The sequence below is a fragment of the Notolabrus celidotus genome, chromosome 11, assembly GCF_009762535.1.
Source record: "Notolabrus celidotus isolate fNotCel1 chromosome 11, fNotCel1.pri, whole genome shotgun sequence".
NCBI classification, from domain to species: Eukaryota; Metazoa; Chordata; class Actinopteri; order Labriformes; family Labridae; genus Notolabrus; species Notolabrus celidotus.
The window spans coordinates 26,350,564-26,372,761 of NC_048282.1; the positions used below are offsets into that span (position 1 = coordinate 26,350,564).

Consider the following 22,198-nt stretch of genomic DNA (forward strand, 5'->3'; position numbering starts at 1 on the left):
TCAAATGTGATTACAGCACTGAGAATGGATGAAATGGAGGGTTAGTGGAGAAACAAGAGGGGTTGTAGGCGTGTGAAGATGGAGAGGAGTACTGGGTCATTAGTCTTTGATGTTTTTTTTCCCCCTCTGATGTGACCCATGACTAATTCTCCTCCACATGTTTCACATGTAGGGTGTCTGTGCAGGACTTTGTTATCTATGAATATATTAATAAAAGTGATTTATTAGTGCATTATTTTGTTTATGTCCTCAAGTCTTCCTTCGGGTCTTGCTCACCCAAATTAAAAATCCTTCACCCCAATGGGAACTGCATGCTAAGCACTGGTTTCAAGGTTTACTATACTGTGTAGAAATCCCTTGCTAATCCAGACTTTAGCTTCTTCCCTCAACCCTCATCCATCTACAAAATCTCTTGGGACATGCCTTCACCTTGTGTGCTTGAATCTATCATTCCATTTTATGTAGAAAAGTGCTCAGCTCCGTGCGATGAACCAGAACTCATACTTTTTATGTCTATGAATTATATCAGTGGAGCAATGTCATTCTCTAACTAGCTGTGTTTTGGGACATGGCTACAAGCTATTATAACAATAAAACAGAGATCATGAGGGACTAATGGGATGGTACATTGGGTCTCATGGGACTTGCTGGGTAATGCACTGGGAATGTAATACAAAGCCTAGGGTGTAGATAAGGAATAAGTGCACCGTATGTTCAAAATCCCTATTATAATCTCACTTTTGTTTACTTCGAATGTCAAGTATTTGTTCAGCTTAGAAATCAGCTACATACAAATGTTTGCAAGTAGATAAATAGTGATCCAGTGCAGATGCCTTTATTCTATAACTTTGTATGTAATAGACATTACCTCTTTGTGAAAACAGTGGATAATTCCCTGATTTTAAAGCGGAAATATAGAGTGAACATCTGCAAAAGCACTAGGAGGGCATGTGACAAATGATTCAGTTAGAATTCACAAAATAACTCCTTCTAATCCTACCATGCTTGAAGCCAAAGATTGCACATTTCCCCTGACTGCAAAGATATTTGTCTCAACATTGGCTTTTATTGGGCCATTCACTCCTAAGTGTTTCTATTTAAACCAGAAAGTGCTGTCAGTAATAAAACCTCATATTCAGTTCTTCTGCCAATGCTGATCATTTTTTTTTTCCATTTTGTGGGTTCCCAGAAGTAAATAGTCTACATGCAGAATGTTTGCTGTATGTCATCTCTTTACCTCAGGGAAGATGATGTGCAACCAGTAGTTGACTCTGCAGTCCTTTCATCATACCGTCTGGCTGCCATCAGGCAACAGCAGATACAGCAGAAACATGCTGAAACAGAAAAAAGAAGGTAACATCGTAAAAGTTGTTCATTTCACTTGGAACTTTTTTAATATTACTAAACCCTGTCGACATGTTTGTGTACTCCAGCATGATCACAGCATATTTTACTTCCTTTGCCTTTTCTCTGCTGACATGTTATTAAAAGTTCAAACCACCAAGATACCAGCATATACAGAGCATTCTCTTTGACCTTTGGTTATTTTCAAGGTTGAGCCCCACATTGTGTGAAACTCCTGTAGCACAGACTAGATATTTAATTAATTACTAAGTGTCCTACTCTACGTAAATAGAAATTACATTTTGAATCGTTATACCAAGTGGCAACCTCTGGTCTGAAACTATGAGTCCAATGCGGAAGTGCTAAAAACTGCAGTTCATCAAGGATCCACTAGAGGCTGGCTCTGGAAGTACCGGAAACCACATACACACCAATTCAAAAAAGCAGATCTTTACAGCAGAAATAAACATGTTTACAGCCTGGTACAAAAAACGAGTGTAGTCTGGATAGCTTTTCTCGATCGGCAAACACTGTAAGGGGGGTGAATTTTTTTCTAACGCAGCAATTTCGAAGATATTTAGATTATGAGTCTTCCAATGAGAGGCACAGCTGACTTGATTGGCAGGCGAGAACACTGTAGCTGTTGACTAGGAGGCTCAAAGACCGCCTCTTTATGTCACAATATGGCTGCCGCTGCCGACTGGCCACAAAACAGCGCTTCAGAAACAGATGGGTGACGTCACGGATACTACGTCCATATTTTATACAGTCTATGGGTTATACTTAATAACTGCACTGTTTGTTTAAATCAGCAGAAAGTGAATTGTTGGCAATGTTTCACGTTAATAACAGATTACTGAAGAAGTGCCAAAGTATTTTGCCAATTAAAAGTGAAAAACATGTATTTACACTGACATGGACCAAGTTCACAGTGCCCCTTTTTAGCAGCTTCTCACCCTGATTGTGTCACAATCATCCATCTTAATCTAACTGTGATATGCTGTTATGTAATGCAATCTTGCAGGGAGGAGTTTGAAATGACAAGGTGATAAATTGCATGCAGTGGGTCCACATAGAAGGACTTTTTTATGTTAAAAATAACCCCATTATTACAACTCAATAGATTAATTGTATCTCTGTTTTATTTTAGTGTGCTTCATTATTTTTGTGCTTCAATATACATTTTTACTTAGTTTGTAAGCAGGTTTGTCAGTTCTTCCGTGAGTCTTTAATGTGATTTTGACTCTGTAGTTGCCGAAAGACTCTTGTAACAGGTCAAACTCTTGTTCTGCAGACTTGACAAGACTATTGATGACTTCAAGTTGGGCCTGTCATCAACTTGGCACCACTTCTGCTGCAGTACAGAGATAATCTATTCAGTCCATGTTGATCCCTTCCAGTGTTTTTCCAGAATCCTTCATAGCTCTCTGTGAAAGGCGATCCATCGCATGGGGTCTTCGCCTGGAGCCTCTCATCCTCTTTCACATCCCATATGCCCACCCACTGCCAGTGCCACATCACAAAGTGCATTTAATTGACATGCTTTTATGCAGCATAACTGACTTATCATCTGGCCTTCCCCTCCCTCCTCCCATTTACACTTTCTTTCCTCTCCTCTCTGTTTTCTGTCTTTTGTTAACCCTTTAGCTGTAATTCCTGCTTCACTGGACTTGGGATAAAGTGCATGATTTGATCCGACATGACAGCTAAAGGCTAACTATTAGAGATGTGACGTTCGCGAACCAGTCGGTCTTTTGAGTGAACGATGAGAACTGATTTGCATTTGCGAGCCGTTCATTTGGGAGCCGTTTTTATATGCAGGTTGCCCATGCTGCCTTCACATGTCACCTGCGTGCCCCATGAATCTTCTGTTCACATTTATTGTCTACACTTTGTTATTGTTTACATTGATTTGATGTGGATTCGAGTCAAGAAGCTGAGCTCCTGTTTGTAAAGTAGTTCAGGTGTAGAAACACCAGGTGGGGTAGTACCATTTTGCATTCACATTTTTATAAAGTCCTAATTTTTATTCTAGTTGTATTTATATATTTTTATTTACATATATATTTATTCTTATTCATTATTTTAATATTTTTTTCTTTATTGTTAAAATGTTTTTGCGTGGAACATTTTACAGTAAAGTTGTTTTGCATGGAAGTTATCTGTAGCCTGTGTAGTTTTTATAGTGCCACAAAGTTTTTTGGGTGAGGGAAAATTCAAAATATGATCTCACTGTCGAAGCATGGGGACATGGCACCATCTTATAGAATGTTTACAATGCCAAATTAAATTATAATCAATATTTCAGAATAATTCCCACCAATAGAGTATATATATATTGGTCGGATGTGTAAGTTTGAAATATTCTGATCCAAAGAGCCAGTCTTTTGAACGGCTCTTTGAAACGAACGGCTCCTCAAGATCCGGTTCCCTTCAAAGAGCCATAAATCCCATCTCTACTAACTATTGAAGCCTATAAGAGGGGGAAAAGAGAGAGAAAGAGGGGTGCAGAAGTATGGTGTAATTCAACAACAATAACAGCATCCTCAGTAGCCTATCCTCAGCTTCTTAGAGTGAGGAGGAGAGAAAGTGAGGGAGAGAGACTGAGGGAGAGAGAAAGTGAGGGAGAGGGAGAGAGGGAGGGTGTGAGAGAGGAGGCTAGTCGCATCACTCGCGGGGACTAGGCGTGCTCTTCACTCGGTGCTCTCGGTGGGAGAGGTCTGTAAAAATCAAAGACAAGGCGACTAACGGGCGGACTTTCCCTGCCTGGAGGGGTCGAGCCCAGCTGAGCCGTGAACGTCGCACCGGTGAGCGGGACCACGCAGCGGCACTTTGGAGAAGTAACACAGCTGAGGAAGGAACCTGCTGTTTTTCCAACACATTACCATGAATGACTTAGTCAGCCAGCACAGGTGACTTTTTTATTCCCACCCTTTCATTTCCTTCTCTGGTGGGGAAATTTCACGGTGGCAGCATAAAGCCCAAACTCGCACTGTGCCCGTGAGGAGGGTCTTTTTAAATTTTTTTCGCGCAAGATGCAGGTGGATCGGAGCTGTGTGGTTTCCAGCGTGTGCTTTCTCTTACTTTTCTCAACTCTCAGCACCAGGATCACCGGAGTGGGAGGAACCCATCAGAGCATCCCTCCGTCCGTGTAAGTAGACGAGTGTTTCTTTATTCTGTCAATTACAAATCAGAACTTTATCCATACAAATCCCACCTGTGTGGATGTCACAAAAAATACTTGAAGACGTCTATGCATTCAACTGCTGGTTATTAAGGGTGCATTGTATTCATTATGTCTCTTTACTTACCCCAAAATTTAAATTCGCAGGGTTGCAAAATCAGCTTCACACATAATTATTAAGTCACTGTTTAAACTGCTTGCTGTTCTTGAAGGCTGTATGTGCATTAGTTATATTTTCTCATACATGTCTGTCTAATGTCTGCAGGGTGAAGCTTTGGGCTTCAGCTTTTGGAGGGGAGATGAAGTCCATCTCTGCAAAGTACTCTGGCTCCCAGCTGCTGCAGAAGGTGAGCAGTTTTACTGTCAACCGTCCAAAACTGTTTAAATACTATTCAAATGTCCACATAACCGACCTGGAACTGAGTTTTCATGTGGGTGGTTTGACTCTCACAAAATATTTAGGAGAGGAGAGGAGAGGAGAGGAGAAAAAGAGCTCTCCTGTACTTGAAAAGTGTGTTGTTTTTTTAGATTTTTTATTTTACCAGCCTGCCGTGTAAGTACACTCTTTGACACACACATTTTTACACTTTTTTTCCCCCGCAAAGCTGAAATGATTTGATACCGTGAGTAAAGAAACAGTTTAATTAAAGGTGTGAATATACCCTTTTGAGAGACTTTCACAAATTGCAGTGTGGATGCAAAAGACAGGCTTATGAGATGCAATGACTGCTGCTGAGTTATTTTTTAGAGTTGAGAGAAATGTCACTCTTCATCTCTCACTCTGCAGGACCAGCGCTTTTTAGCCACTTGAGAATCAGTAATGCATGTCGACTAGGTAGGCACCGATTTAAAAGCTTATTCCAAACATGTGCCTTTTAAATGGCTGTCCAATTGTAAAGCACTCTTACAGATACGTTCACTCACACACATACACACACATACACATGCACTCTGGGAAGTGCTTTTTTAACTGTATGTTCCTCACATTTCGAACAACCCCTTACTTCCTCCTTCTCCTCTCTGATTTGTGTTATTAATGCAGGAATTGAGTGTGATGGAATGCAAATTTTCCTAATGGAGGGTCAGTTGATGAAGCAGGAGTTAAAAGTTGCTAATGGATGGCGGGTGGAGAAAAGGCCAGGCTGATGCTAACCTCTCAGCGGGTGCACACACACAATGTTGTGCTCGGGGCTCTGGCGGTTTGCAGACACCAACTGTGGTGTGCCTGCAGGTGTCACACAAGCCACATTAGAGATGTGTTGTGACACGCAACCGGAACCTGAAACAGACTCCTGCACAAACTGGCTCTCACAGAAAGCTAGTAACGCACGCGACCACAGAGTGCATATTCACGTGCGCTCACATAGACACACACGGGCCTATGGCGTGGATTTCATCAAGAGCTCAGAAGCCAGAGCTGCAGTGTTATCTCTCTAACAGGATAAAAACTGTTCCCCCTTCTCATCTTTTTCTGCCTCCAAAAAGCAGATAACCCTCCCACGGAGCGACGACCTCTTTATGAAATGCAAATGAAGGCCGCAGGGTTAATTGTGCAAAGGAAAAGACTGGAGACCTCTTTTGTTGGAAAAGTGCATCTTTCACAGCAAACTGGTGTGTTGCAGGATCACAAGGATATCCCCAGATGTCAGGGGTGTTTCAATGCACACATGGACTGGGTTGTCCTGGTTGCTGTGCTTTAGAGTGGATCTGGAACAGTCTATGTACCTCTTGTCCAGAGAAGCTGAGGAGGGACCACAGCTCCCCTTAGGGCACATATGCTTTTAAATGGGCTGAAAGAATAAGGATGCACACTGTTGTTCATAGAGAGAGAGGAGGATGGTGCTGAAGAGAAAGGACCCAGGCATTTGTGTTTGTGCTTGTGTGTTTGTGTGTGTGTGTATGTGTGTGTTCCCCCTGGGCAGGGAACAGATGGACTCAGTCTCTCTCTTAAGTTATCTCTCTGACCCTAGCGTAACAAAACTCCTCTGGAAACAGTGATACCTCTGTATCAATCTTACGCACACACACATACACACAAATACACAAAAATGCAGGTTAGCCTGAGTCATGCAGCACTGAGAATTTCTTTGAAAGTACAGCTGCTTTTTTTTGATGTGATATATTTAAAAAATGTTTTGCACCATCACACCAAAACACTAAGTAACACAATTCATATGCATCGCCCCCTTTTTTTTTACACGCATTCTTTTGCTCAAACTTAATTGCATATCTCTTATGGTAACCTTAAGAGTTGAGAAACAGAACCAAGCATGCTGTGAGTTACACTTCAGAGCTGCCTGACGTTGATACAGTGAGCAAAACCACAGAAGTACCATCAGGACATAACACTGCTCATTGTGTTTAAATGATTTTAAAGTTCTAATGTTGCTCATGCTGCTGCTCCGCGTTCCACATTCAAATGTTGCAGTCTAAATTTGATACACCATGTGTGTTAACACTGCTATAATTTGATGCCTGATTTGATTTCAAATTTAATCATCTTCAGAGTTAGTCATAAAAAGTGCAGATTTGTGGTAAATCATAATTATGAACATAAAAGCATGCTGTTAATTGACTTTAGTTGAATTGATTTACCGCCTTAATCCTAAGACATTAGTAGATGAGTTCTGTTTATTCATTTGAATATATTATTTATTAATGTGGTTTTAGTCATTTCAGAAAATAGAACAGTTTGTAGAGTCAAGTTGGACAGATTATGACTTTTAATAGTCAGTGAAATCACTGTGTTGCAGTAATACTTATTTGGGGAACTCCTGAAAGGTCCAAATGTTCAGGTATTCTGTTATTATTTCAAATCAAATAAACAGATGTGTTCCTGTTTTCAGACACATAAATCAAAATCTTGCACCTTTTCAAAAATCTAGGTAAGATGGGTCTAGTTTTATTATTCCTTATTTTATTTAGTGTATTCCAGATAGTATTGAACCAGTTGGACGTGTTTAGTTCTGTTCTCCATCCCCCAGTCCTCTTTCTACTCCTGTCCTACCCACGCCAGGGCCTGCTTCCTGTATCCATCGGAAACAGCTCCTGTTTCAAGGTTATACCAGTCAGGGCATAAGTGTGTGTGTGTGTGTGTGTGTGTGTGTGTGTGTGTGTGTGTGTGTGTGTGTGTGTGTGTGTGTGTATGTGTGTGTGTATGTATGTGTGTGTGTGTGTACTTGTGTGTGCCCCTGAAGAAGAAGGAGAAGGAAGCGTGATCAAAAATGTCTTCAAATTGTTACACAAACCAGATGTTAGCTGTATTTTCACCACTGTAGATATGATTACATGCAAAGTTATGTTGCTGCAAACGGCTTACACACAATGTACAGTGTGTGTTTGTGCAGTGATTGTGTATATACACACACACGCACACACACACACACCATACAAAGGAAAGGAGACTTGTGGTTGAGACACATTAGCCATCTCCCACTGATAGTTGGAATTAGCTCTGTGTGTTTTACCCTCTTCGCTGCTATTCTGTTGAAATCTTTAATTTCATGTATCATTGAGCAACCTGTCTATATGAGCCAGACTGGCTGTTATGGCTCTGTGTGCTTGTGTGTGTGTGTGTGTTTGTGTCGATGGCTGGACTAGTTTTCACCTTACTGATGTTATGGTTCTCTGGAATAAAGGTAAATGGGACATTATTCTCCATAGATATGACTTCTTGTGATAGAAGTCATAAGATGAATGATGTTCCTGCAAGAAAGTCTGAAAGTTGACCCCGCACGTCGGATTTTCTATTTTGAAAAGCGTAAGCAGGACCTCAGGTTGAGGACCTGGCAGCAGGTGTATGTGTGTTAAGTTTGCATACCAAGTTATAGCATGCCCAGTCATACACAGACCCTGCTTCCTGCTAACTCAGGGGTGCATATAGAGCAGAGGATGATAGGAAGGTGTAATGATGTGTGACAGGTGTATGCTGGAATCGATTTGCCGGGGTGGGGAGGAGAAGGCTGTGTCAGAGTGCCGTGCATGAGAGTGCTGGCATACCGCTCTGCTTTACTGCAGCAGGACACTGACATGTCTGCAGACAATGTATTGTTAAAGTTAGAGCCAATGAAGACAAAGTACGGAGGTTCTTTGAACATGGCAGTAAATTAAAAATATACAACAGAATTAAAGTTGTTCAGTGAAATGAGGAGGTAAAAGCTGAGACGGATGCAACATGTGCACGCTGAGTTTATGGAGGAAAGAGGAAAGAGTAAGGGAGCAGAAGAGGAGATGTGCTTCATTTGAACCCTGTGATCAAGCTAGAATTGCAATTTTATCAATGGATAACTTACATCAAATACAAGTATCACGTAATATATGGTTATTCGTCTTTCCCTCTTCATTTCTCTATCTTAATACACCTTACAGATTATGCAGGGTATCTTATCACAGTGAGAAAGATAACTGAAACATGGGATCACCTTTTTCAAAACAACCTTATTTCCTCAGTCAGAGATTTTAGTGCAAATATCTTATTTTTGTGGGCTGCCAGCAGTTGGCTTGATACTCCTTTAAATTGAATTATCCAATTGGCTCTCTTCAAGAATCTTATAGCCTGAAGAGATCAGTGAATTCTTTTGCTTCCTATATGTTCAGTGATTTACACTCCACTAGACTACTCTAACAGAGAAAAAAACATGAAATAAATCTACTAAAAGCAGTTTCATGTTGGTCTTTTTATGTTTAAAAAAAGATCTATTTTTGTTCTGAATATGTATTTTAGTCACGCCAACCAGATTTAAGAGCATGACTAATTATCTAATTTTCAAGTGAAAGCAATTATGCATTTCAGTTTTTCCACGTTCATTTAAAATTAATTACATATTTGGATGACAACAGTTGAAGAATGAGTCATGCTATGTGTTTAGAACTGCGGTATGAGTTTTTATCCACAGAGGACACTAATTAAACAGCACTTTAAATGTTAATTTGATTTAACATTTCTTTTTTTGATTTGGAAATGTTACATGTTCATACTCGTCGAAAATAAATGAATGTAAGTGAGTTATTTCTAACACAGAGGACCCTAAAAAATGTGTTAAGACAATCTTTTGATCAAGTTAGCCTCATCTTATGTGTTCACATTGTTTTTTACCAACTTAAAGCTCCTGTCAGGGATTTGTATCCAGTTGAAGAACTGACTGAAATTGAAATAGATGCCTCTTCATGACCGACATGAGCAACACAGATCATCAGCATAACAACTGACCATTGCAGCACACCTGTTGTTAATTGTAACGTCTTAAGCTGCTAGCAGGGGTCGGTGTTGGTCGATATTGATAAACTGCACACAACCAAAACAGCCTTTCACATTTTGTATGGCAGATACTTCAAATTAGTGATATATTTAAGTTTTAAAATAAAGCAAAGTAAGATTTTTCATTCAAAAACACTATTTCGTGGAATACAGGACGAAAGCAGCAAGGACAAAAGAGGTACCCCCTTTGTCCACAAGGGGGCGTCCAAATCAACACAAACACAAGTTGCTCACAGGAGCTTTAAAAGTAGATTTCCATTTTCAGAACAAATATAAAACATCCACCTACACTGCTATGGCGGTCCCACAGAGAGAAAATATATTTCCTGTTTGCCTGTTTCTTTTGGTCTTTGCTTCCTTATCCTCCATCGGACATCGACAATGGACATGATCCCTCTCTCCTGTACTCTTCTTTTTGTTGTTTGTGTAAACTTTGCTTTGGTTTTTTGGATGTCTCTGTTGTACAAAATTATAATAAAAAATGTATCACGAAAAAAACTAAAAACATCCACCTACACAAACAGGTACTTAGTAGTGTCTGGGATAATAATGTAACTTTTTATAGGGATGTAAAAAAAAATCGACAAACAATTTAATATTGCTCAACAAATATTGATTTTAGCACTAGGACAGCTCTGGTGACTATTTTGGGTCCAAAGAGAATTTTGTTGATCTCAGTGTTTCTAACTTCCTGAGACAGTTTCTGTGTTACAGCCTGGTGGAAGAAAAACATGGTATATATATAAGAGCTTTAGTATCAATGAAGCCTTTGACCAAAATAATTTAAACAAATTCAGTTTTTTCCCCGTCATTTTAAAATTTAAAATTCATTTTTTTTAAACTCATCTGAAAGTAGTTTTACCTATTCCCGTGTCGCCCTCTATTTGCCTTTCTTGCCCCATGAATCACATTTGTGTATATTTGGTTCTCTGTGTGTATATGTGTGTGTGTGTCTTGAGTGTGTATATATGAGGAAGTGCAGGGGGAAAGTATGTGTTATGGTGCCAATCTGCTGCCAGGGGTGTGTGATGGTTGAGGCGTTCCAGTGTAACAGTGTGTCAGTGCGGGGGAGACTGCTGCAGATTAGATTTAGCTTTGGGAAAATTGAATAGCTGTCAGGTTCGGTTCAGCACGGCTGACGATGAGGTGGGGTGGTGGTGGTGAGGGGTGTGGAGGGGTGTGTACTGACGACTGTCCCTCTTCCTCCTAACCTCCCCTTCACCCTCCCATCTCTTCTCCTACTTCCTGTTCCCGCCCCTCTCTTGTTCTCATTGTGCTGAATTTAATTCCTGTGCTACACATGGAAGAGAGAGAGAGAAGTGTGTGTTTGCAAGAGACAGGGAAAGAGAGGAAAATACAGGAGGGATGTAGTGTCACAGAGTTAATTACAGCTTTTGCAAGCGGGAGTTTGCAGCCTGTACTGCTCTCCTTTAATGTTCTCGCAGGCCAGCTTTAGCCAACACAGCCACTCACTCATACTGCAATTAGTGCTTTGTTGGTGAAAAAAAGCATGAGAAAAGCCACTGTGAATCAAACACCCCGCCTTTGCTGCGAAGGGCTCAGGAGCAAGGAGCGCGGACCCTTTGCTACCGGATTAAAGAACTTAAATTCTTAAAGAGCACAACTGCTGACGCTGTGTTTGTGGGCTTAGAAAATCAAGTGTCTTTTGATGATTTGTAGTGCGGCTCACCTCTTTGATTCATCCCCTGTAAGTCCAATTTCCAGCCAGAAAAACGTTCGATTTAGTAGCTAATTCATGCTTATAAGGAAGTACATTTTTCTTTGCTGTTTCTAAACTTCCAGCAGACATGCGCACACAGAAAAGTGTGTGTAACACCGTCTGCTTTGTGCTGTTTGGATGATAAATGTGAACACTGAAGAAAAATATCCACTGTCATCTGTCATCGGCTGCTCAGGTCTGACTCTGCCTCTGTTGGCCTGCAGATAAAGAGCACCTTACTGAAGCTGCATCGGACATTAATAGACACGCATTTGAGCATTAACACACACACACCGACACACACACAGACACACTCTTACAGATTCCTGTAATTATGACAGATTGTTCGCCCGATGTGCTCCAGACTCGACTGCATGCAGAGAGTAAACATTCGGCAACTCGCAAAAGGGGCGGGTCTAGTGCTATTAAGCACATTAACGTGTGCGGTATTGTGTGAAGGACTGTCTGTGACTTGATGATGTCCACATCAATCATCCTGCAGCTTGTCTGGGTCCAGACTGTGTGTGCTGTAGGTAAAGATGGCTGACATAGAGCAAAACACTGACTAGAAGACAGGTGACCAGAACCCTTACAGCCAATCCATCAATCACATACCTGAAAATATGACCTGAACCTCTTCACGCTCCAAAATTAAATTAATTTTTCTTTAGTTTTCACTTTCTTCCTTTTCCCTTATTCACTCTTCCCTCTGTCAATTGTTTCATCCAGGTGTTTTGGCACTGTGTGCCTCACCCAAATTATGTTTCTCTCCTTCCCCCCTTCCCTCTTACATCTTCTCTCTAAGTTTCTCCTCCTCCCCTTCCTTCCCTCGGCTTAAATAATGGATAGGATGCAGCTAGGGCACTGAAGAATACATGGGAGGGGATCCTGGGACATGCCCAGTGTTGGTGCCTAAACCTTCAAAAAAAAAAAAAAGTGTTCTCGCACGAAGTTGTGCACTCCCTGCACTCTTGGACGCCCTCAATACTTGTCCCAAGTCACCCCGTCTGCCTCTGCATCAACTCTGCCAACTTTCACACACACACACACACACACACACACACACACACACACACACACACACACACACACACACACACACACACGCACACACACACACGCACACTCACACACGCGCACGGTTTGGCTGACTTTATGGAGTCCTGCACTGCGCCTCATTTGCACAACTCTTCACACAGACTGAGAGAGTGCTGCCAAAATCCAGCTGAGAGGGACAGCAGTGACCCCTCCCCTTGACGACCTTCACCTGCACTTGCCATCACACACACACACACACACACACACACACACACACACACACACACACACACACACACACACACACACACACACACACACACACACACACACACACACACTTCCCAAGACAATGTGAAGGGGTTCATTCTCACTAAACACACACTACAGCACATTATCACAATCTATCAGTGTTGATTTATTTCAGATACTTAAAAAACAAATCTCCTTTAAGTGCTGTGTACAACATTTGTTGGCTAATGTGCAGATGACACTGTGGTAATCCTGAGCACTGAGTAAGTGACAGATGATTACTTAGACACCGAGGATCAGTATGGATCAATGCTAAGCTGTATCGATTACATGGTGTTGTCAGGATGTGCAGTTACAAAGACAGATACTGTGTGCAAAGTGGGAGCTCTGCATCAAGTCGACACAGAACAGGTTGACATTTATTGTACCCATGTAGCCTAGCTTCCAACTTCAGAATGATCATTGTCAATTTTATGTTACGTTATGTTAAAGTATGGGGGCCGGGATGTCTATGACCTATATAATGGTCACAACATGGTGTTGTAGGTTGATCAGTCAATCCCCTTTAAAAAATCATTACTGGTATCCATCTACGTTGTATGAGTGTGTGGAGAAGATTTGAGTTATTCCAGATCAAATTTTTTCATTTGAAGCAGTTGTAAGCCTTGACAGTTGGACTCATGTAAAAAGCAAGAGGTGTGAAGGTAACACATATAGGATGGGATGGTTCATATCAGTGAGATGAGTCAATTAATCAATCTTTACTTATATAGCGCCAAATCGCATAAAATGTTTTCTCAAGACGCTTCACAAATGGAGCAGGTCACAACTATCTTCTATGTTCTATTATTAACAAAGACCCTACATCAAGACAGGATAAGATCCAGTCCCATCCTACAGACAGGACTCAGTCTGATCTCATCTTAATCCACCATGAGCAGAGCACTTTGCATCATTTAGCAAGTTACAGTGGCAAGACAGACTTCCTTTAACAGGCACAAACCTCCAGCAGGACCAGACTCATGTTAGACACACATCTGCTGAGACCTAGTTGGGGTTGGAAAGAGGGATAGAGGGAGATGAAGTTGTAGTCGCTTGAATCTGGCTATCAACTGCAGCAATCTAGAGGAACCTACGGGACAAGGGAGCTCAGGGACTCTAAAGATCTATGGTTCGTAACTTTAATGGGACAAGAAGACTCAAAGTAAGCGACAGGCAGACAGAGAGGAGAGAGGGAAAGACATGATACCAGTGTGCCTGTTCCCCCGGCAGTCTAAGCCTATAGCAGCATAAGTCTAAACCTGACCCGGCCCTAACTATAAGCTTTGTCACTAGTTGACAGTCCTTCTTCTATCAATTCCTGGGTAGGTAACAAAGAGGGAGTCAGGGAGAGGTAACAGACAGAGCTAATACCTTTATCTAAAGGATCATTTTCAGTGAGAGGGTGTTTATGGGAAATAGAATCCCAAAGAGGGAAACATGACCCCGACATGAAGCAGAGGTCTGTCCATCCTGAGGATGTTTTGGTTTTCGCCCATATCTTTGCAATCATGCAGAAGTAGCTCTTACATACTTTCAAAACAAGAAGACATTTGTTACCAAAACAGGAAGTAAAGTAAGTAGGTATAGGGCAGTAAAAATAATATTTTTAGAGAGAGACAGGAAATGTGGGGAGTAGAGAGTGGGAGAGGACATGCAGCAAACGACCAGGGTCGGGAGTCAAGCTAGCGTCGAGGACCATACCCTCTGTACATGAGACATGTGGTTAAACTGCTTGGCCAACCAGCGCCCCATCATACGCCAGTTTAACCAGACACAGTTTTCCTACAAATTTATCTCCAGTTTTTAGATCAAGATATTTCCAAACCTCACTATGGGCTGTGGATAGAGTGTGAAACAGTGTGCAAAGGACCAAATTAGGAGTGGAGACGACAGCCGCTCTTTACATAAGGTGCAATTTTACCATTAAGCCAAACCGACCCCACTGTGAAACTTACAGACGCTGTTTATCCTAAGTTGAGTATACTAAGCTTTATTTTGAGTTTACTTGAATGCCATTATCTGGACTTGTTTCTTGCATTCATAAGTTTAGCTCAACTTCACAAAGTCTTCTGATGAATGTTTTGCAGATCTCAAAAGTGCTCTCCATCTCTTTTGTTGAGTTTTCAAAGCAAACTTAAATGAAATTGCATCCCCCCCAAAAGTGCAACTTCCCCTAATAAATCTCCGCTTGCAAAGGATGAATTTTAGCTTTATACTGCAGCCACCACAATGTTTTGCTCTCTCCTTCTACTTTCACACTGGCTGCTGCTAGAATCAATTTGAGACTGTGAGAATGTATGGCGGGGAATGGGGAAGCAGCGGGGCTGCATTGTGCGTGCTGCTAAGCATGAAAAATGTTTCCCACAACTCTGCTAAAACCAACTGAATGCAGGCAACTACAGATAGAGTGTGGACTATTAATCAGTTCCGTGTCAACAGATTAGACCTGCTCTTGGTGCCATTATGTTTTTAAAAGTGAATTATAGCTGTACGAATGAAAAAGTGGAGGGAGGCTACTTCATGTTCCAGCTTCTTAACTTTTGAAAGGGAAAGTCTGCTTTTAGTGTGGATTGCTTCTCATGCTGGCTTACATGATGTCAGCCTCATCCCTTTAAAAGTTTGTGTTTGTGTGTGTGTGTATGTGTAGGTGGGGGGCACAACATGATGGCGAGGCATGCGAGGACATTGAAAGATGGCGGTCATTAGACAGAGCAGGGATTTGGCACCCACTCTGAGGGGCAATGGTGCATACCCAACAGACGCAGTGCACCCTGGGACAAACTCCTGAGTGTGGCCACCAGCTATGCCATAAGGGCCCTCTATGTGTGTGTGTGCGTGTGTATGTGTGTGTGTGTATGTGTGTGTGTATGTGTGTGTGTACAGCTGTTATTTCACTGTTCCTCTCAATAGCCCTCAGGCAGCCTTTAAACACTCGATCACTGCAGAAGCACTTTCACACACTCACACACTCACACACTCACACACACACTCACAGACACATGCACACGCTCTCACACAGTTATGAGCTGTGGGTGGATGAGTAGAGTTGAGGAGCGAAATGATTGAGGTGTGAAAGTGATTTGCATACTTCTGTGCAGCACGGCTTGTAAGGGGTTAAATGGTTGTCGGCAGTAATGTTTCATTAAGTGACGAACACTGACAGAAGAAATGACCGTAAAATTCAGTGGAAAGATGCAATTTTGACACTATTTTTCAATCTAAAGAGTAGGTTGCCTCCATACCAATGAGACCAATATGCCTGTTCAATATGCAGAGAGGGGTATCTTTTTGTTCTGTGCTATTTTACACAGATGGCGCTATACTAGCTAAAGCTTCGTCACAGACATGTGACTCTAAGTGCTGCCACCACCCATAGCATAGGACCTCAAACACATATGAAGTTTCACCCCCCACTCATTATGTACTGCAAGCTGCTTCGCTGTGTAAAGCATGCTGGGAGACGTAGCAACATGGATCAGGCTGGCAACACAGCTTTTCCTCCGTGGTATATTAAATTATGCATTTAAAGAAAATGGTGTAATACTATGATGTACGTACATAAACTGAAAAGACCCGTCAAGTTAAGACAAAAAGCAACCAGTGGAGATACGTGGTGCATATATAATCTATTTAGTTGCAAGTGGTGTGTCCATACTTCCCAACATTCAAAGCTGCCATTGGCTGAGATCAGCTACTGCACTGGAAGCCAGCAGCATTGCAAACTCTGCATGGTGAAAACAGATGGTACTAAAAAACAGCTCCACATCTGCACTGTAACTGCATGTTGTGGACCACTAATGTGGTTTACATAACTTTTTAAAGTGGCCAAAATGATGTGGTACTCATTGCCCTGTCTGCAGATGTACATAGCTTAGCTTCTCTGTAAGAACTGTGGCCAGCTTCTCCTAACAGGTGCCATGCTGATCATATCTACAGTACACTTATGGCCCTTTTCTACCGGCCCGTCTTAGCCCTACTCTACTCGACTTGACTCGACTCTACTCAGTTTGTGTTGCGTTTCCACGGGCGCGGTATCTCGTGTCAGATACCAGTTTTTCATACCTGCTCTGCTCTGCTTCCAAGTGAGCTGAGCCGATACTAAAAGGCGACATCGACAGACTACCAGCCACTGATTGGTCAGAGAATGTCGTCACCGAAGAGTCATGAGCATGACGCCAAACACATGAATCAAACCCGCCATTTAAAAAACAACAACATCGGCACTGTATAATGTCTGCACGCAAAGTTTCTCCGTGGCCCGTTGACGAGGTTAGGGTTAGCAAGTACACCATTGCCTCCATGTCCTCCATTGTTTGTGATTGTTGTGTTTGTGTCGCGTTCAAAATGACTTGAACGCAGTTTCGCGCAGCAGTTTCGCGCAGCTGTGTTATGATGACCCACCATGAGCTGGTACTCGGGCCGGTGGAAAAGGTAACCAAACCGATTAGAGTCCAGTCAAGTAGAGCTGGAGCTGTGTAGTGGAAAAGGGCCATTAGACTCAGTAAGTACCTCAAACAACCCCTCTTCAAAAAATCAGAGCAACCCTTTCAAGGCTCAAAAGTTGAGAAGTGGATGTGGGATTGAAGTCAGTTTCAAAATCTTCTCATTGCAATTGAACAATCAGTGTCTGATTGAGTTCTGTGTATACAGGGGAGTAGTTGTGTTATTGAAAAGCTTCCCTCCCAAAGATTATGAATGTGTTTTTTTCATTCTCTCCCAGACTCCCTGCTAAGTCCCACATTTACTTGCAAATGAAACTATTTACTCTTTTCAACAGTCACTTTTGATTTGAGCTTATCTGATGATAACAGATTTACAGCTGCTGTCACTGCTGTCAACACAGTAAAGAATGGGGAAAGCAGCATGTAACAGTGATGATAAAGAAAGACTGGGAGGGTCATTACTTAGCTGTTGTTATCTGTCTGTGCTTTGTGGAGTGCTAATCAATCAAGAGCCAAGACATAACAGATCCTAAAAGATAGTTATTATGCTTGACACAAGGCAGAATTAACTTATCATTCATTGAAATCTATCTTCCTTTGGTAATGAGTATTCATAAAAATACAATACTGTGCATTCAACAGGTGTTTTATGACGCCTTCAGATGTGAGAAGAAAAAAATGAGGTATTTTATAAGCATTAAACTGAGGAAGAATCTGCATTCTTGATTGTTGCACTTTCCTCACCCTCAGACACTGACTCACTTTTTACGACACAGTCTATTTCCTGGAGCTGCCCTCTTCAAATGGTATGATTGAGTGGTCTGTCAAAGCTTTGTGTGCGCGCATGTGTTCTCACGGTCCTCCCCATCCATTCAGCGAGCATTGATCTGTCCATGAGATGCCCTGTGTTATGATCAATACTACGCCCAACTGATAGATTACATTGTGGTGAATGGAGCGGTGATGAAGGTGTGGCTGGTCAGGCTGGGAGAGTTTATGATCCTTGAGGTTGAAGATGTCTTGTTTTTACAGCAGTGTGATTAGCATTTACCAAAGTGTTTGATTTACATTTTGTCAGAGTGTGTGTGTGTGTGTTTGTGAGCGTGTGTGTGTTTGTGTGTGTGTTTGGTGTGTGTGTGCGTGTACAATCGGCAAGGAGTGTCTCTATGCCACCAGATACTGGACTCAGACCAACATGCTTTTGAGGAAGGGAGGACAAGCGTGAAATTAATTGTTCCACTTCATCTCCGGCCAGCGCTGCTCTTTTGAGGGAACAATTTGTCGGCTGGCATACAACAGGAGGGTATGAAAAGTGGAGGGCATGGCGTGATTTTTGCATTTCTAGGAGATTGTGTAATCCAGCTGTGATTTCCTGTTGCCGATTTGGGCTGATGCTGCTGTCCCCTTACCCAAGGATCTCACTCTGAGTGTTTCACAGTCAGTAGAACGCAAGATCAGTCAGAGGGCAGTTTTTTCCAGGCAGTACCTCACCCTCATTCTCTGTTCCTTTCCTTCATTACACGTATATGCAGTATTGGCCCAGTGACATTATGGCAGGAAGCAGAATTAACTTCATCCACGTGATGCCCCTGGGTGCTCCCTCTTCTCTTTCTCCTTCCTCACCACCTCTCTGGTCTCTCATCTCTACACCTCTGCTCCTCTTGTCCTCCATCAGCCTGGTTGTCTGTAATTACAAACATGGCTTTGGGGAATCTAAGGCCCTTTTTTGTGAAATGATGACACTGCAAGACATTTATTCACCTACACGTTTTAAGAGAATATGAGCCTTCACTCTGCAGACTCAATGATGTGGCTTGCATTATAGAACACTTCCAAAGCAAGTACACACATACACAGAGCACAGAAGGAAAAGACTCTGGATTAGGTTAAGAAATTATTCAGGGTCTATCACCGAGATGTTTAATGATTTTTTATATCATGGTCTTGTCAGAAAGGGTGGAAATATTCTCAATCCTTGTCATGACATCCTCAGCACTCCAAAAATACTCAGAGCTAAAAATCTATCTAAAAAAAAAATCATGCTTGAGTAAACATACTGTACATTGTACTGTAAAATAATTAAGTTTTTATTACCGAATGAGGCATAAAACAGTGTTGTTGTCCATCATTCAAGTGTTATGTTAACTACTTGACTCTGATTGGTCAATACTCCATAGCAACAGTCTGTTATTTCCATAGACTGTATAAATAATGGATGTAGTATCCGTGACGTCGCTCATCTGTTCCTGAGCGCAGCCATATTGGAAATGCGGAACTCAATCAGGCAGAGTGTGATGTAAAGAGGCGGAGTTTGAGCCTCCTAGCCAACAGCTATGTGTTCCCGCCCGGGAGTCAAGTCAGTCATGTCCTTATTTGGGCAAAAACATGTAATCTTAATATCTTCTGAACCGTCGCGTTAGACAATAATTCCACCCCCCCTACAGTGTGTGCTGATAGATAAATTAGCTACGTAGACCCAAGCCATTTTTTGAACCAGGCTGTAAACATGTTTATTAATGCTGCAAAGATCGTCTCTTTTGAATTGGTGTGTATGTGGTTTCTGATGTTTCTGCAGCCAGCCTCAAGCTGATCCTCAATGAATTGCAGTTTATAACACTTCCGCATGGGCTTCATATTTTGAGACCGGAGGTGGCTGCTTGGTTATTTCTCAATAGTACACCATGGCAACAGAAATTATGAAAACCCTTCAGCTTTGTGTTAAAGTGTTGCTCACCCTGTCAGGATTTTAATGCGGTTAATAATCATGCCGTGTAAAATACTTGATTCTGATTGGTCAGAACTCCATAACAATAATCATTCATTCTCATCAGCAAAAGTAATGCTAGGAACATATCGAATCAATCCGCAGATAGCCTGTTTTGCCTGTTAACACTGTGGCAAAAATGACAGTTTTCGTCTCAGGTCGGTCTTGACAGTCGGAAATTAATGACAGTAGCTGGGTGCAGATGTGGGAGGAGCTACTTTGATTGAATTGGTTGCTGGGTAATGAGTGGGATAGTGTATAGTGAGCTTGGGGTTATGCAAACTAGAACCACTTTAGGGTCAAATTAGACCCCTCTTTTACATGTCGAGGTCCTGCTCACCTTCCAATTCACTATAACAACCCGCTCACTATACATTGTCCCTTAACAAAACTGTATTATTGGATTGTTACTTCTATGGAATACATGTGTTTGAAGTATTATGTTCTTTCTGGTTTGGCTAACTTTAATTCCTGACCACACTTGTTTTCTTTCTATAAATACTGTTGTAAACAACTGCTTAATTGTGGTTTTGAAAATACACTTTTCTACAGAATAATTACAGAATCCTCATCATGCTTTTAGTGGTTAACATGTATTTTTTGCTTGACCTTGTTTACCACGTTTTATTCAGTATCATAAAAATATCAGATGCTTACCCTTGATATTGATCGCCAATAGTGGGTACTGAATTGAGCATCATGTTTCATTCTCCCGCTCTCTGTTGTTCGAGGTTGTCATCTACTTCAAATGCAAATTGTTTTTTCAAGTTCTAATATAAAAGCTTTTCATGCATTCCAGGAACATTCCTGTGTGTGCCTCATGCTCATTTCAGGGTCTCAGCACGCAAGAGAGACTTCTTTTTGGCTTACTTATTTCTCCCTGTGATGTCTCTCTCTCAATCACAAACACCCGTAAAGTCGCTCAAACTTCTGTGCTGTGTCTGGCAGCGGAAGACACAACAAACAAGGCAGCTTGTTGTGAAAGAAAACCAAACAACCCACACTTTAAAGTTATATTTTTGGGTGATTTGCCTTTATGATGGGACAGCTGAAGAGAGACGTGGGGAGAGAGGGGGAAGACATGCAGTACATGGTGGCGGTCGGGAGTTGAACCGGCAACCTCTGCGACAAGGACTATAGCCTCTGTATGTGGGGCGCTTAGACTGCTAGGCCACCAGTGTCCCAACCCACACTTAAAATGAGACAGGATATCATAACACAGAGACTTTTAATGTCTGAGAGTAGTATGCTTTGCGTTTGACTCCGCTGTCTCCTGTGACTTTTTAGTTTCATCAAGTATGCCTGAGAACAAGCTAACTAAATCAATGGCACCATTTATTTTTGTCTTCCAGTCATTAACTTTCTGATTGCTTGTTTCGTGATTTCATGAAGGAAGGTATGAATCAAAATTTGTTGCTTTGCAATTTTACAGTCTTTCACACATTTTTTAGAAGAGAAAAAAAAAGAAATCAATACTTTTTGGTTTGTGTTTGAACAACCCGATGGTGTGTGTGTGTGTGTGTGTGTGTGTGTGTGTGTGTGTGTGTGTGTGTGTGTGTATGTGTGTCTGTGTGTGTGTGTGTGTGTGTGTGTGTGTGTGTGAGGGAGAGAAATAGGAACGAGAGAGAGGAGGGATTCAAACAGCTGTGAGATTGTGTGAGAGTGGGCCAAGGCAAAAGTGGGCTCTGCTGGTGCGTAAAATGAGCTGGGATTTGGGGGATTGGGGTTCGGTCTTGGTGTGAAATGAAGTTTCTCCTCTTCATTAATCACTTTATTGTCAAACCCAAAGGAAATAATAATACATAGATACTTACAAATACAGAAATATGTCATCCAAACTACACTCAAATACACCCGGATAAAGAACAACCAACAAAAACAAACAGTGCCCAGACACCTGTAATGTTGTCTATGGAAAATGCAAGAACTTTCTTCCTCTTTATTAAGCTTTTAATTTCCTTATTAATTGGGATTGTGAGTGAAACCTGTAAGCTTGCATGTGTTTTTTGTTTGTTTGCTGAAGTGCAGTCTGGACATGCAGCCTGTGGCCTCTGGTTGTCATCCCACAGCCAGAGTGCTCTGTGTAGGAGAGAGATTAGCTGCATCGACTCATTCATGTGATGCAGCACAGCAGAGGGGTGAGGGAGGAGAGAAA

General features: G+C 41.8%; 1 protein-coding gene across 2 annotated transcripts in view; it reads left to right on the top strand.

Moving 5' to 3' along the window:
* The first annotated feature begins 4,072 nt into the window (after positions 1 to 4,072).
* Positions 4,073 to 22,198, top strand: part of cacna2d3a (calcium channel, voltage-dependent, alpha 2/delta subunit 3a) — a 142,696-nt gene continuing 124,570 nt past the window's right edge. For both annotated transcript variants that reach the window (XM_034696830.1, XM_034696831.1), the window contains exons 1-2: positions 4,073 to 4,495; positions 4,794 to 4,875. In XM_034696830.1, coding sequence (XP_034552721.1) covers positions 4,380 to 4,495; positions 4,794 to 4,875 — 198 coding nt within the window. In that variant the 5' untranslated portion in view covers positions 4,073 to 4,379. The remainder of the gene's footprint in view (positions 4,496 to 4,793; positions 4,876 to 22,198) is intronic.